Source organism: Garra rufa, chromosome 14 (genome assembly GCF_049309525.1).
Source record: "Garra rufa chromosome 14, GarRuf1.0, whole genome shotgun sequence".
NCBI lineage: Eukaryota > Metazoa > Chordata > Actinopteri > Cypriniformes > Cyprinidae > Garra > Garra rufa.
In genome coordinates, this window is record NC_133374.1 from 27,352,630 (window position 1) to 27,367,417 (window position 14,788).

At 32.9% G+C, this 14,788-nt stretch overlaps 1 protein-coding gene and 1 long non-coding RNA gene across 2 annotated transcripts in view; both read left to right on the forward strand.

Moving 5' to 3' along the window:
- Positions 1-560: 560 nt before the first annotated feature.
- Positions 561-14,788, forward strand: part of caln1 (calneuron 1) — a 91,864-nt gene continuing 77,636 nt past the window's right edge. Inside the window, exons 1-2 of the mRNA XM_073818173.1 lie at positions 561-882; positions 13,597-13,721. Of these exons, the coding sequence (XP_073674274.1) occupies positions 749-882; positions 13,597-13,721 (259 nt within the window). The 5' untranslated portion in view covers positions 561-748. The remainder of the gene's footprint in view (positions 883-13,596; positions 13,722-14,788) is intronic.
- LOC141285476 (uncharacterized) lies at positions 5,593-7,724 on the forward strand. The gene is made up of 2 exons (XR_012338617.1): positions 5,593-6,436; positions 7,331-7,724. It is a non-coding gene; the product is annotated as an uncharacterized lncRNA (long non-coding RNA).

The window sequence follows — 14,788 nt, forward strand, 5'->3', positions numbered from 1 at the left end:
TCATTAATAATAATAATTTGCTTAATAATTATTACTTATGCAATTATTGCTGTTTTTTTATTATGGATGTCTGTGATAATAATAACAATAGTAATAATAATTATTATTATTTACTATAGCTCTTTACTTTTAAGAATGTCTTGTCTTTTATTTATTTATTTTAATAAATTATTATTATTATTATTTCTGGTAAAAATCCCCAATCCCCTTTTCCCAAAAGCAGTTCAAAACACAAACAACATTACATATAATTCATTGCTGGCACACAGATGGCAGTTTCCGGGCAAATTATTCACCTTAGTCTCATTGGACAAGTCAGGTGGTGCCCAGCCAACACCCCCTTCAGGGAAAAAAAGTGATGGACATGCTAATGACTAGAGAACCTGGAGGAGAGTGTGCAGTGTGAGAGAGCAGGAGTGGCGGTGCGGTCCAGGGGCTGGTCAGCACTGTGTCTGAGTGTGTGCACGTGTGTATGCGCTCTCAACGGAGCTGCAGAGGCAGGACTACTTATGTCACCGAGCCACTGTTATTATGAGCCCACCGATGACACCAGAGCGTGACATGAGGGAGATGCTGACCGGCTGAAAGAATGAACGAACGCATGAATGACTGACTACCTGCTCCGGGCTGCTCAAATTTTGACCAGGGCTTTCTGGGCACTCTATGCTGCTCGGGGAGAGAACCAGTGTTGGGACGTATTCTGTAGGACAGCCTGCCGTTGTGTTCCGAGCCTGGAGTGCGCCGTCAGATGGAGGTCACCGATCTGGATCTGGATCCGGACCCTCGGGCGGAGGGGTCCAAAGGAGAGGGGTCGTGCGTCCCGAGCAGTCCCGGGACGGAGCGTGTTGTGCTTGAGTATCCTGTAGAGTATGATCCGTACGGGTAAGCAACAGGAATCACTGCTGTTGTCCCGGGATCTTGGTGCTTTAACAATCTGGCATGTGGGGAATGTGTTTTAAGCTGGGTTTTTTTTTTTGGTTGGTATGTGCTTTGATTTTACATATTGGTGCTTATGAGACTGATTTGGGATGTATGTGATCACTGGTTTGATTTGTGTGTGTATTGATTTTAAGAACTTGAAATGCATTTATGCCAGAGTCTGTCCTTCGAACCGTTGGTTGCCTTTGAAAGAGGTTCAGATTGAATTATTTTGACATGATGTGGAATCGCACTGCGTCCTGTGATTTAATTAAAGGATGCAGGCTTTTCTTTTTTATTTCATATTTTTGACCCTTGTGAACAAGAAAAAGCTGAGTGCAGTTGTTTTAATTAATTAATGAATTCAACTCTCTCTTTATGCTTTTTAAGAAGCATTTTGTGCTTGTATTTAGATTTCTCATTGCAATTCATGGCTGTTTTCTAGGAAACTTAGAATGCAGTGTGGCACTGCTGGATTGGAAAGTTTTGCCCTCAGTTGAACACATTGTGATCAATTCTGCCTCCTCTTAGTTATACACTTGATGTCCAGACACTCCATTATCCCTCCTGAACAGAACACTATGTTTGTAATGGATAGTTGACATTAGATGTCAAGCGTGTGACATGTGACATGTACTACTGCACGTAAAACTATTTTACGGTTACTTTATTAATAAAACTGCGATCTAATTCTGTATAATCATTATAAATGCAGGTTGTATGATCTTGTGTTGAATTAGTGACTACATTGAATATTTGTACTTTTATCTATCATGCCAGCACAGGACTATTTAAGTCGTGTTTTTTTTTTTTTTTTGAAAGGTTTATGCTCACCAAGGCTGCATTAATTTTATTAAAATACAGTAAAAACAGTAAAATTGTGAAATATTATTACAATTTAAAATTACTGTTTTCTGTTTGAATATATTTTAGGATATAATTTATTCTTGTGATGCAAAACTGAATTTTCAGAATCATTTCTCCAGTCTTCAGCATCACATGATCCTTCAGAAATTATGCTAATATGCTGATTTCTTATTATTAATAATGTTGAAAAAAGTTGTGCTGGTTAATATTTTGTGGGACTGCGATACATTTCTTTCATGCATTTAAACATTTATTTTAGTTTATTTCAGCTATTCTTCGATAGAAATTCAAAAGAACAGCGTTTATTTGAAATAGAAGTCTTCTTTCACATTATAAATGTCTTTACTGTCACTTTTGATCAATTTAATGCCTCCTTCACTGAAAAAACATTGTAGATACAATTTTTGCTCAGATATTTCTAGTAAGTTTCACAATTAATTATAAAAAACAACAATTTCTGACTATTTACATGTCTTTACTGTAACTTTTGATCAATTTATTGCCTAAAAAACGGTCTACATAAAATTTTCGTTCAGAAATTTCTAGTAAGTTTCACAATTAATTACAAAGAAATTACAATTTCAATGTCTTTATTATTTAATGCCTCCTTCATTTAAAAAAAACAGTGTAGAAACAGTATTCAGAAACATAATTACAAAGAATTGACAATATTTTAAGAATTAGTGAAAAAGGCAATGACAATTTCTGACAAATTAAATGTCTTTACTGTCACTTTTGATCCGTTTAATGCCTCCTTCACTAAAAAAAGGGTGTAAAAGGTTTCACCCTTGTAAAAACAATTTTGGCTCAGAAATGTTTAATAAGTTTTAGAATTAATTACAAAGAAATGACAATTTAAATGTCTTTACTGTCACTTTTGATCCATTTAATGCCTCCTTTACTGAAAAGAAAAACAGTGTAGAAACAGTTTTAGCTCAGTTCTAGTAAGTTTCACTATTAATTTCAAAGAAATGACAATTTCTGACAATTTAAATGTCTTTACTGTCACTTTTGATCCGTTTAATGACTCCTTCACCAAAAAAACAGGGTATAAACAATTCTTGCTCAGAAATTTCTAGTAAGTTTTACAATTAATTCTAAAGAAATGTCAATTTTTGAACATTTTAAATGTCTCCTTTGATCCGTTTACTGCCTCCTAAAAATTTTCGCTCAAATTTCTAGTAAGTTTTACAATTTATAATAAAGAAATTACAATTTCTGAAAATTTAAATGTCTTTACTGTAACTTTTGATCAATTTATTGCCTCCTTCACCAAAAAAATGGACTAGATAAAATTGTCCTTCAGAAATTTCTAGTAAGTTTCAGAATTAATTACAAAGAAATTACAATTTCTGATAATTTTACATTTGTCTTTATTATTTAATGCCTCCTTCACTTAAAAAAAACAGTGTAGAAACAGTATTCAGAAACATAATTACAAAGAATTGACAATATTTTAAGAATTAATGAAAAAGGCAATGACAATCTCTGACAATTTAAAAGTCTTTACTGTCACTTTTGATCCATTTAATGCCTCCTTCACTGAAAAAAACAGCATAGAAACAATTTTTTCTCAGAAATTTCTAGTAAGTTTTACAATTACTTACAAAGAAATGACCATTTCTGACCATTTAAATGTCTTTACTGTCACTTTTGGTCCATTTAATGCCTCCTTCACTGAAAAAATGGTGTAGAAACAGTTTTCGCTCTAATTTCTAGTAAGTTTCAGAATTAATTAAAAAAAGTAATGACCATTTCTGACAATTTAAATGTCTTTACTGTCACTTTTGATCAATTTAATGCCTCCTTTACTGAAAAAAACACAGCGTAGAAACAGTTTTAGCTCAGTTCTAGTAAGTTTCACAATTAATTTTGCTCAGAAATTTCTAGTACGCTTTACAATTAATAATAAAAAAAGACAATTTCTGACAATTTAAGTCTTTACTGTCACCTTTGATTCATTTAATGCCTCCTTCACTGAAAAACCGGTGTATAAACAATTTTGGCTCAGACATTTCTAATAAGTTTTACAATTAATTACAAAGAAATGACAATTTCTGACAATTTAAATGTCTTTACCCTCACTTTTGATCAATTTAATGCCTCCTTTACTGAAAAAAATGGTGTAGAAACAATTTTCGCTCATAAATTCCTAATAAGTTTCACAATTAATTGCAAAGAAATTACAATTTCAATGTCTTTATTGCCTTTTGACAAATTTAATGCCTCCTTCACTGAAAAAAATGGTGTAGAAACAGTTTTCGCTCTAATTTCTAGTAAGTTTAACAATTAATTTCAAGGAAATTACAATTTCTGCCAATTTAAATGTCTTTACTGTCACTTTTGATCCATTTAATGCCTCTTTCTTTGAGAAAACGGTGTAGAAATAATTTTTCGCTCGGAAATTTCTAGTATGTTTTACAATTAATTACAAAGAAATGACAGATCAATGCCTCTTTTACTGAAAAAATGGTGTAGAAACATTTTCACTTTGAAATTCCTAGAACATTTCCCAATTAATTACCAATAAATGATAATTAAAACATCAAAGTACACATAAAATTCTGAAGAAAGACTGAAATAGCATTTTCTTGTCAAATGTAATGAAGAAATATATGTATTATTTACTATGACAAAATCATTTTTTAAAGTGCTGCTGAATAACAGTATTAATTAATAGATATATAAATTCAAATCTAGGCTCTCATATAACTGTAATGTGAATCTTAACCAAAGATCTAGATATATTTACGTTCTTGTTATTGGTCAAATTTATTTGATTAAATCTTACTTTTAGACAAACTACAGAGTGTTAAAATGTACCGGTAACACTTTACAATAAAGTTCATTAGTTAACATTTGTTAACTACATTAGTTACCATAAACTAAGAATGAACAATATATCTACAGCATTTATTAATCTTAGCTAAGAAGTTGTGCTTGTTAATATTAGTTAATGCACTGTGAACTTACATGAACAAACAATGAACGACTGTATTTTTATTAACTGACAAAAAAGATTCACAGTGTAATAAATATATTGTTCATTGTTCATTGATGTTAGTACATTAACTAATGTTAACCTTATTGTAAAGAGTTACCAGATTAACCACATTTTTAAAAATATATTCAATTTACTCAGCTTTTTCCCAATTGCAGTTCCTTTGGCTTGATGCAGTTGTCATAAACACTTGACAGTTTATCATGTGAAAAGCATAATAGTGAGATGGCAGGTAAATTAGTCATAAGTTTCCCTCTGGACACACTCAGACTGTCAGGCTTTGCCCTAGGGATTCTAGGTTTGGATATATAATAAAAAATGCATAGAGAAATGATTTTGCAGACAAACTTGCTGTTTTCGTTTTCACACGCCATCGCTGAACATCATATATAGTCAAAAGGAAACCATTTTGGACAGCAAAGTTATTTAAAAGGTCTATTCATAAATGCGATGTGTGTAGTTAGCCAGTTATAAAAATGAAGTGTACACTGTAACAAATTGCTGTAAAAATTACAGCAATATTTTACAGCAGCGGGTTGTATTTCTTATAATACAGCCAATACAGCATATTGCTGTAAACCGCAATGCATTCTGGTAAATTTCAAATCTAAAGAGGCGGGATTATCTTTAACGGTCGACATTTGGGAGCAGCAAGAAGAACGATTCATAACTGTGGTAAGTAAGTGTCTTATTTCTGTTTTATTTTTCATAATTTGTAACTGTATTAGAATATTGTATAAGAATATAAGGTGTCATAAACATTCGCGGTAACCGCAGATTAACGAATCCTCCGTCCGCGGAGCACGAGAGAGACTTGTGCGGGGATTCGGCACTGCAGTCGCGGAAGGATTACACACACATTCCCCTGCCTTATATCGGCTATAGGCGTAACATCTCTGGGTTCCTACGTTAAGAATTACAAGCTTCATTGGCAAAAGATGTGATTCACGGCGACGTCGTGCTGATCAGCACACTTTCTCGTGATTATTTTATGATGTACAACAAATTTGCACAGGCAGCCATCTGTTAACACGGGCACCGAAATAAAACGCGTATTTAGGGCTCGCGATTCGCGGTCAGCCGCTCACGGAGGATGTGTGTCACGTAAACTCTGAACGGTGCTGTTAAAGTGGTTAACGTAAGCAGTGAGATGTACTAGCACCTTTGATAACTTGCTTATTCGCTTATTGTTTGAATGTAACGTTAATGCTTTTTGCTAACTTTGATTTGAAGAATGCCTTAATCCAGCCCATTGTCCTGTCTGGCCTGTTCGCAGCATATTACATATTCTGGACTAACGTTATCAAGAGGAGACAGACGGAGTTTTGGAGTTCATACAAAGGTAATAGTTGCATTCTAACAATCTGAGTACCTGCATTTTACATGTAGATATGATAGAATATGTTTCTCAACTCAAGTAGAGAGAGTTTTTTTAGGGAGAATAATTCAGATGTACAAAAGCTAAAACTAATGTGAATTACATATTGTCTGCTTCCTGACTGTTTTGTAGATATTTATCCTGAGAGAAAAACAAAGTTGAAAGGAAAAGACCCATCTAAAACGACAGAACACAGAAGAAACCAGCAGAAGTGAACCCAAGTTACCAGTTTTCTTTGCAATGCGAAGGATTTTCAGCAGAATTACTGACATGTAAGTACACATACACCAAGATCTTTTTCCTTTTATTATGTTATTTTATCCTTTATCTACACTAGCGTTCAAAAGTTTGTGATCAGTAGGTTTTATGTTTTGAAATAAGTATCTTCTGCTCATAAAGGCTGCATTTAATTGATAAAAAATACAGAAAAAACTATAATGTTGTGAAATATTATTAAAATGTTTTATCCATTTTAATATACTTAAAAATGTAATTTATTTCTGAATTTTCAGCATCAATACACTAGTCTTCTAATTACTCCAATGTCCTTTAGTGATCCTTTAGAAATTATTGTATATGCTGATTTATTATCAATGTTAGAAGCAATTGTGCTGTTTAATATTTTTATTAACCTGTGATACTTTTTTCAGGAATCTTATATATTATACTTATATATAGTATGTTACATTGAAATTGATTGTAAAGATTTATATTTTTAGATAAAATGTATATTTTAAATAACTGCTGTTCTTTGAAACTTATTCATCAAAGAATCCTGAAAAAGTATCACAGGCTCCAAAACATACACTGACAACATTGACAATAACATTGACAATAAATCAGGATATTGATAATAAATGAGAATGATCTCTGAAAGATCATGCAACACTGGTGTAATGATGCTGAACATTCAGCTTTGCATCTCAGAAATAAATTATATTTGAAAGTATAGTAAAATATAAAACTTGTAATAACTTGTAAAAATTTTAATATTTTTCACAATTTTAGTGTTTTACTGTTTAATATCATACTGATCTAACTGTAACAATCATCACTCTCTCTGCCTTTGACTGTATCTGTCATCCCTCTGTCTTTGTCTGACTGTATCATTGTTTTGTAAAATATCTAATGTATTGCCCTTTTTGTTCTTTTATATATTTTTTTAGCCACTCTGCATCCTGGGCTGGAACAGCATCTGGATCTGAACTGTTCTCCTTTTTCGATCAGAAGTTTTTTTGGACTCACTTGAGGGCTTGTTGTTTGGCCATGTTGGACTGTCCATGAAGTTGTGAAAATTCATCACTGTCTTTATGGTATTTCGAACCATTTAATTATAACCATGTTGGTTAACTTGATGTTGGTTTCAACTTTGGCTAAATATTGGTTAACCTTAATATTTAGCAGCGTAATATGTTTCAAGTAAATATTTTCATGCCCAATTTATTTTGGAATTCAGAATAATACTGAATACACTGTTCTATGACATTTCTTTCATGCAAATTTGAGAGTTAATAAATAAGAGATTTTTTAAATAAAATTGGACCTGTTTATCAAGATTAAGATGTGTCAAATTATTATTATTTTTGTTTTTATTAAATAATAGGTGCACTGAGTTTCATACTATACAACACTTTATGCAGTTAAATATTGTTTAAAGCTTATGCAGTTAATAAATTGTTTAAATTGCTAGTCATTATTATTCAGCAATCTGGAAAATAAATACTGCAAATAAAGAATATACAAATTAAAGTAGTACAATATTTTTACAGTGAAACGTTATTTAATGATTTCCAGTACACTTGTAAAATTGCAAACTATTGCTGCAATTTCACAGTAGCAGCTTTAAATAATGTATATATCGTTGCTAGTATATATATACAGAAAATTGCTGTATTTTAACAGTAAAACTGTAGTTAATCATTTACAGTGCACTTGTAAAAATTTACAGTATTGCTGGCAACCAAAGTTGCCAGTAACTTGCTGTAAATTTTACAGTAAAACTGTAGTTAATCATTTACAGTGCACTTGTAAAAATTTACAGTATTGCTGGCAACCAAAGTTGCCAGTAACTTGCTGTAAATTTTACAGTAAATTTTTTACAGTGTATGTATAGCATGATTTATGAGGCATTTCATGAGCTCTTTAAAGTATACATCAACCATCAACAAAGTGGGACCATTAGAAAACAAGAAGTTGATTTGAATGCTAATGAACCTGGAGGCACTGTGATAATTACCTTAATTAAAATTGCCCACATAAACAGTTCATCTGCTTTTTCCCTTTCGGGGACAATGATTTATTTGGCCAATTCAGCTCTACTTGTTCAAAGTGTTGACATATGGTGCTTTATAGTCACTGTAAAAACAGAGAAATAAAAAACGAAATATTCGGTATGAATGAGCTTTCACATCGAAAATAATTACAGACATTAATTCATTGGCTTAAAACATTCCTCCAAAGGCTAATTATAATTGTTTATTTTTATTAACGATTTCAGAAGTAGTGGTAGATTAATGAGAACTCAACTGAAGAAAATATTTAGATTTTTTTTTTGAGTTTTTTTTTCCAGCAAGGACATGTTAAGTTGATCAAAAGTGTCAGGAAAGAATTTTTATTTACTTTTATGAACATTCTGTTCTTTAAAAAATTTTATCTTTATGCTGTAGCACAAGTGTTACATGCTTCTAATCTAAAGATCTCGGAAAAAGGAATGCATTTACATCTCCACATTTGATAGAGAGATTCTGGACTTAAACCAGAAACATTTAAACTACTCTCAGGCCATTAAAGGCTTTGCACGTCCCAATCAACTGCCCCATTAAAGCAAACCCCCATTCTCCTTCATTTCTCCCAAGGCAGCATCCATATTTTACAAAGGTGTGCCATCCATCATTGGATATGTCCTTCAGCAGACTGCTACTACGAGCTCAAGCTGTATGTGTTTTACTCTGATTTGGCATCTGGCTGGAGCCCAGCACATACTGCGATTGTGGGCTCACGTCCCGAAGCGTAGTCTGTGATCTGGAACCTCCTGCCCCCTTCATGCTGACTGCTGCTTCAAGTGGCTTTTTTCTCTCTCTCTTGCTTTCTGCCGACGGTATGGTGGTATTTAACCTGCTGGGTGACCACATTGTCCCCATGAGAGCTGAAAGTTCCTGTACAGGACACCAGCAGGGCAGAGTCACATTATGAAGCAAGGGCTGCTTTTAGCTCTGCCGAAGGGAGCAAATCTTTGTAAATCAGCATAAAGTTACAGATGAGAGAAGGTTTTGTAAGGTCCACTCAGTAATTTAACAATAACAATTTAAACATTTGCGAACTTTTAACTATTTTGGATTTTTTCGGATCATCAGTCATTCAAAAGCCCAGTAAATATTGCTCACAGAGATTTACAGATCATGTTTTCATGTCATTTTAAGTCTTATTTTGCCTTAACAAAGTGGTTACAGTTGAAGTCAAAAGTTTACACCTTGCAGAATCTGCAAAATATTAATTATTTTACCAAAATAACAGGGATCATGCAAAATGCATGTTGTTTTTAATTTAGTACTGACCTGAATAAGATATTTCACATAAAAGATGTTTATTGTCCACAAGAGAAAATAATAGTTGCATTTATTAAAATGACCCCATTTAAAAGTTTACATACACTTGGTTCTTAATACTGTGTTGTTACTGGAATGATCCACAGCTGTGTTTTTTATTTAGTGATAGTTGTTCACGAGTCTCTTGTTTGTCCTGAACAGTTAAACTTCAGTAAAATCCGTTCAGGTCCCACAAATTCTTTGGTTTTTAGCATTTGTGTGTATTTGAACCCCTTCCAGCAATCACTGTATGATTTTGAGATCCATCTTTTCACACTAAGGACAACTGAGGGACTTAATGCATCATTTTTTCTTCTGGAGCATCAGTGAGCGTTTGAACCTTCTGTAATAGTTGCATATGAGTCCCTCAGTTGTCCTCAGTGTGAAAAGATGGATCTCAAAATCAAACAGTCATTGTTGGAAAGGGTTCAAATACGCAAAAATACTGGAAAAAGGAAGAATTTGTGGGACCCTAAGGATTTTTCTGAAGAACAGTGGGCAGTTTAACTGTTCAGGTCAAACAAGAGACTCATGAACAGCTATGACTAAAGAAAAAAACACAGCTGTGGATCATTCAGCTAACAACACAGACAGTATTAAAAATCAAGTGTATGTAAACTTTTGAACAGGGTCATTTTTATAAATGCAACTATTATTTTCTCTTGTGGACTATATGTAAATGTCTTTTATGTGAAATATCTTATTCAGGTCAGCACTAAATATAAAATAACATGCATTTTGTATGATCCCTCTTATTTTGGTAAACTAATTAACATTTTGCAGATTCTGCAAGGTGTATGTAAACTTTTGACCTCAACTGTATATTGGTCAACCAGGACTGTGAAGTTTTGTACAGAAACGCTCAACCTCTGTAAGTAACATACTGCGGTCAGTTGTGCATTTTGTGCCTCTTTAACTCTAAGGCTAATCTAGACAATTTTAAATTGTTAAAAGCTTGATTTATTTTTATTTTTGGATGTATTGTAATAACGGCTAGTGCATGGTTGGCAGCTGTCACATGGGCCAGGAGCCAGAAAGTACAGTAAAGCCTTCAGTGGGTTTGTTTGTGGGAGTACTTGATACGCATAGAGTCCATCTCGATCTGTGAAACGGCCTGCAGGATGTGGAGTGCTGTGCATTTTGAGTGGGCTTTTGACTCTTAAGGCTGTTTTAAAAACTCACGTTTTCGAAAGGCACTCACGTCATACTAATCAACATAGAGCCCAATTACTGAGAGAAACTCCATCTCACATCTCTATCTGCCGCTGTTGTATTAAAATGATTCCCGTGGCTGTAACTGTGCTGAATAATTAATAGAGAATTTCTGCTCTTGTTAACCATGACATCTGAGAAATGAGAGATTTGCATATAAAGAGCAATTCCAGTTTGATTTGTAGTTATTGTTTTGTTGACTTCTTCAACTCTGCATACATTTGTTTAGTAAAATTGCTGTTGCTTTGGGTTGGTGGGATCAATATACTGTCCATTTTGTAGCCATTCTGATAATATCATATCGACCTATAACTGTATCTGACTGACTGATAAACAAAAGTGGTCATTATACATAGTTTCAGATACAAAATCTAGCTTTATTTAAGAATATATACAGTTTTTAATAATGACTGTATTTATGTATTTATTTATTTATTGGTTGGTTGCACTTTATTTTGTGGTGTTCTTATTACAGTGCAATTATACAATTAACAAAATGTACTTACTATTAGGTCAAGGTTTGGTTTAAGGTTAGGGTTAGTTGCTTGTAATTATGCATAATTTACTGTTGTTGCCGTAATACACATGTAACAAGGACACTTTGTTATTGTTGCCATTTTTCAGTTATAAAATATTATAAAATGAACAAGTGAAAAATTAGTTAAGTAATAGGACAAAAAAAATTGCTTAACAACTTATTGACTATATGCTACAGTTCAAAAGTTTGGGGTGATAAAAAGAAATTCTAAATGCTAAAAAGAAATTCTGGTTGCCAGAATTTTACTGTAAAAAATACTTTAGAAACCTTTTTAAACATTTTAAATGATATGTTCATTTTTACTTCCAAAAACTGTATTTTACTGTAAAATTACTGTAATAAAAGCTGTGGTTTACCAGAATTTTACTGGAAAAAAAAGGTAGCAACATATTATAAACATTTTAAATGTACACGTTCCTTTTTACTTTCGAAGACTATTTTACCGTAAAAATTGCTGTGGTTGCCAGAATTTTACCCTAAAATATACAGTAGCATTTTAAATGATACAATCTAAAAACTGTATTTTACCATAAAATTGCCGTAAAAAAAGCTGTGGTTGCCAGAATGTTAACAAAAAAATATGGTAGTAACATTTTTAATTCCTCATTACTTCCAAAAATTTTATTTTTCCATAAAATTCCTGTAATAAAGTTGTGGTTGCCAATTTTACCGTAAAAACCGTACGGTAGCAACATTTTATAAACATTTTTTAATTCCCTTTTACTTCCAAATACTGTATTTTACCATAAATTACAGTAAAAATGCTGTTTACCGCATTTTACCGTAAAAAAATACGGTAGCAACATTTTATAAACATTTTAAATTCCTAATTGCTTCCAAAAATGTATTTTACCATAAAATTACAGTTAAAAAGCTGTGGTTACCAAAATGTTACCATAAAAAATATGGTAGCAACATTTTATATAATTAACATTTACTGTAAAATTACCGTAATAAAGCTGTTGTTACCAGAATTTTACCATAAGAAATACGGTAGCAACGTTTTATAAACATTTTAAATTCCTTTTACTTCCAAAAACTGTATTTAACTGTAAAATTAAGGTAAAAAAAATGTGGTTGCCAGAATTTTACAGTAAAAAATATGGTAGCGACATTTTATAAACATTTTAAATTACACATTTGTTTTTACGTCCAAAACCTGTATTTTACCGTAAAATTACATGAAATGTCCAATACAGTTTTCACCATATGTACAGTAGTAGGGGAGCTTATTTTTAACCAGTTAATAGGTTTTTATTGTTATTTTTTTTACTATTAAAATCATGCTTATAATTGATAAAACCAGACAGTAAAGACAATGTCAGAAAATATTTTTCTGTTTCAAATAAATCCTTGTTTCATCATTAATAATAAATGTTTCTTAAACATCGAATCAGCATATCAAAATGATTTCTGAATGATCATGTGACATTGAAGACTGCAGTAATGATGCTGAAAATTCAAATTCAAATTCAAGTTAAGTACATAAAAAAAATTGCAAACCCCAAACTTTTAAACGGCAGTGTTTATAATATGAATTATACAGTACATCCGAATTTATTGTCCATCATTCACCCTAGTCTCTTGTTATTGGTGTCAGCCATTATAAAACCTATATTGGTAGACCACAAGTTTATGTATATGAGAAAATGCAAATGAAGTTGTTAAAGGTGAAAACCGCATTTGTCAGCAGGATTTTAATGGCTCTATAATAAACACCTGTAAACAATAACTGCTCTCATAGACACTGGAGACTCCACCCATATGTTCACAAAAAGCAGAGTAGGCCTTTAACTTTAATAACTTGCCATTTTATGGCTACATACTTCATTAGTTTTAATTCTCATATGCACTGAAACAGCTTTCGTATTCTTTTACAAGAAGATTTTCACTTAATAATGCAGCAGAACATTAGAAATATCAAAATGGTATTTGCTGAAAAGTGACAACGGATGAACCTCTGTAGAGACAATAATGGTCATTTTCATATAATCAACTTAAGCATGCTCTATCACAGTCTAGTCGAAGTATAATTTGCGTTTGTCGATGTATGGCATTGGTTGAGCGTGTTCTTCTGCTCTCTCTATCTCTTTCTCAGGGAGAAGATGCCGTTCCACCATGTGACGGCAGGATTGCTGTACAAGGGGAACTATTTGAGTCGCTCACTGTCCGAACACAGCAATAGCGAACAGCTCGCCAACATTTCCGTGGAGGAACTAGATGGTGAGCAATGACCTTACAGACAAAAGGCGCAAATACTTTACTGTATATTTAACAAAGGTCAAACTTTTAACCACTTTTTTGTTATTGTATCTAATGGATATTAGATAATGTCTCTAATGTACTCATGTTTATTCATTTATGAATGTGAATGAATTACTGATCCCTTCAGAGTTATATAATTTTTTATTCATACCGTTTTAATGAAGGCTATTACAGAGTGTTACCCTGAAGTGTTTTTGGTTCTCATATGTAAATCAGGCATTAAATCATAAATCAAAAGAAATCAGAAATTTGTATAAAAATGACGATCAAAGCAGCGCACGTCCCCTCAACACTCTTCATCATGAATCGGGGCGAGCGCCAATCAATTAACACTGCTGTTGTCAGCAGAAAGGAGCTCATGAAGAGAAATACATTCAACCCTTCAGGCCTGAAAATGAATGTTTAAGTGACATATTAACACCGCGGGGCCTCTGGAGATACACAGGGCTGCTACAAGTCATTGACTTTGTTGGTTTTGCTCTGAAACAGTCCATACAATGAAATGCAGCTGCTGGAGGCCTGCTGATGTTGAATTGAATTATTATTAGAAGGGGTCAGCAAATACTCTGTGGCATCTTAATCACAGAGATACTCTTGTGTAAGAGAAACGGCGAGATTTCTGGAGTTCTTACTGTAGTTATATGCATTTAAATAGAGAACAAAACTGAATCTTCATTTGATATGGCAGCAAAAAGTTTCTGTAATAAGGTGTTCTACGTTCCTGCAAACAAACAAACAAACAAACAAACAAACAAAAAATGCTAAAACCAGTCTAAGCTGGTCGTCCAGCAGGCTGGTTTTAGAGGGGTTTTGGCCACTTCTTTAGCTGGTTATTTTGAATCAGATCATTTATCTGAATTGTTCAAAAGAAACAGTTCGCGAAAAAGAATCAGACTTCTTCATTTACCTGAGCCTATAAGTTACAGGTAATAATGTTGTAAATAACATTTTGTTTCTTGCACAGGCCAATCATTTTACTTCATAAGACTTCAATATATTGTCAAGAGCCACGAGTATTCATTTTG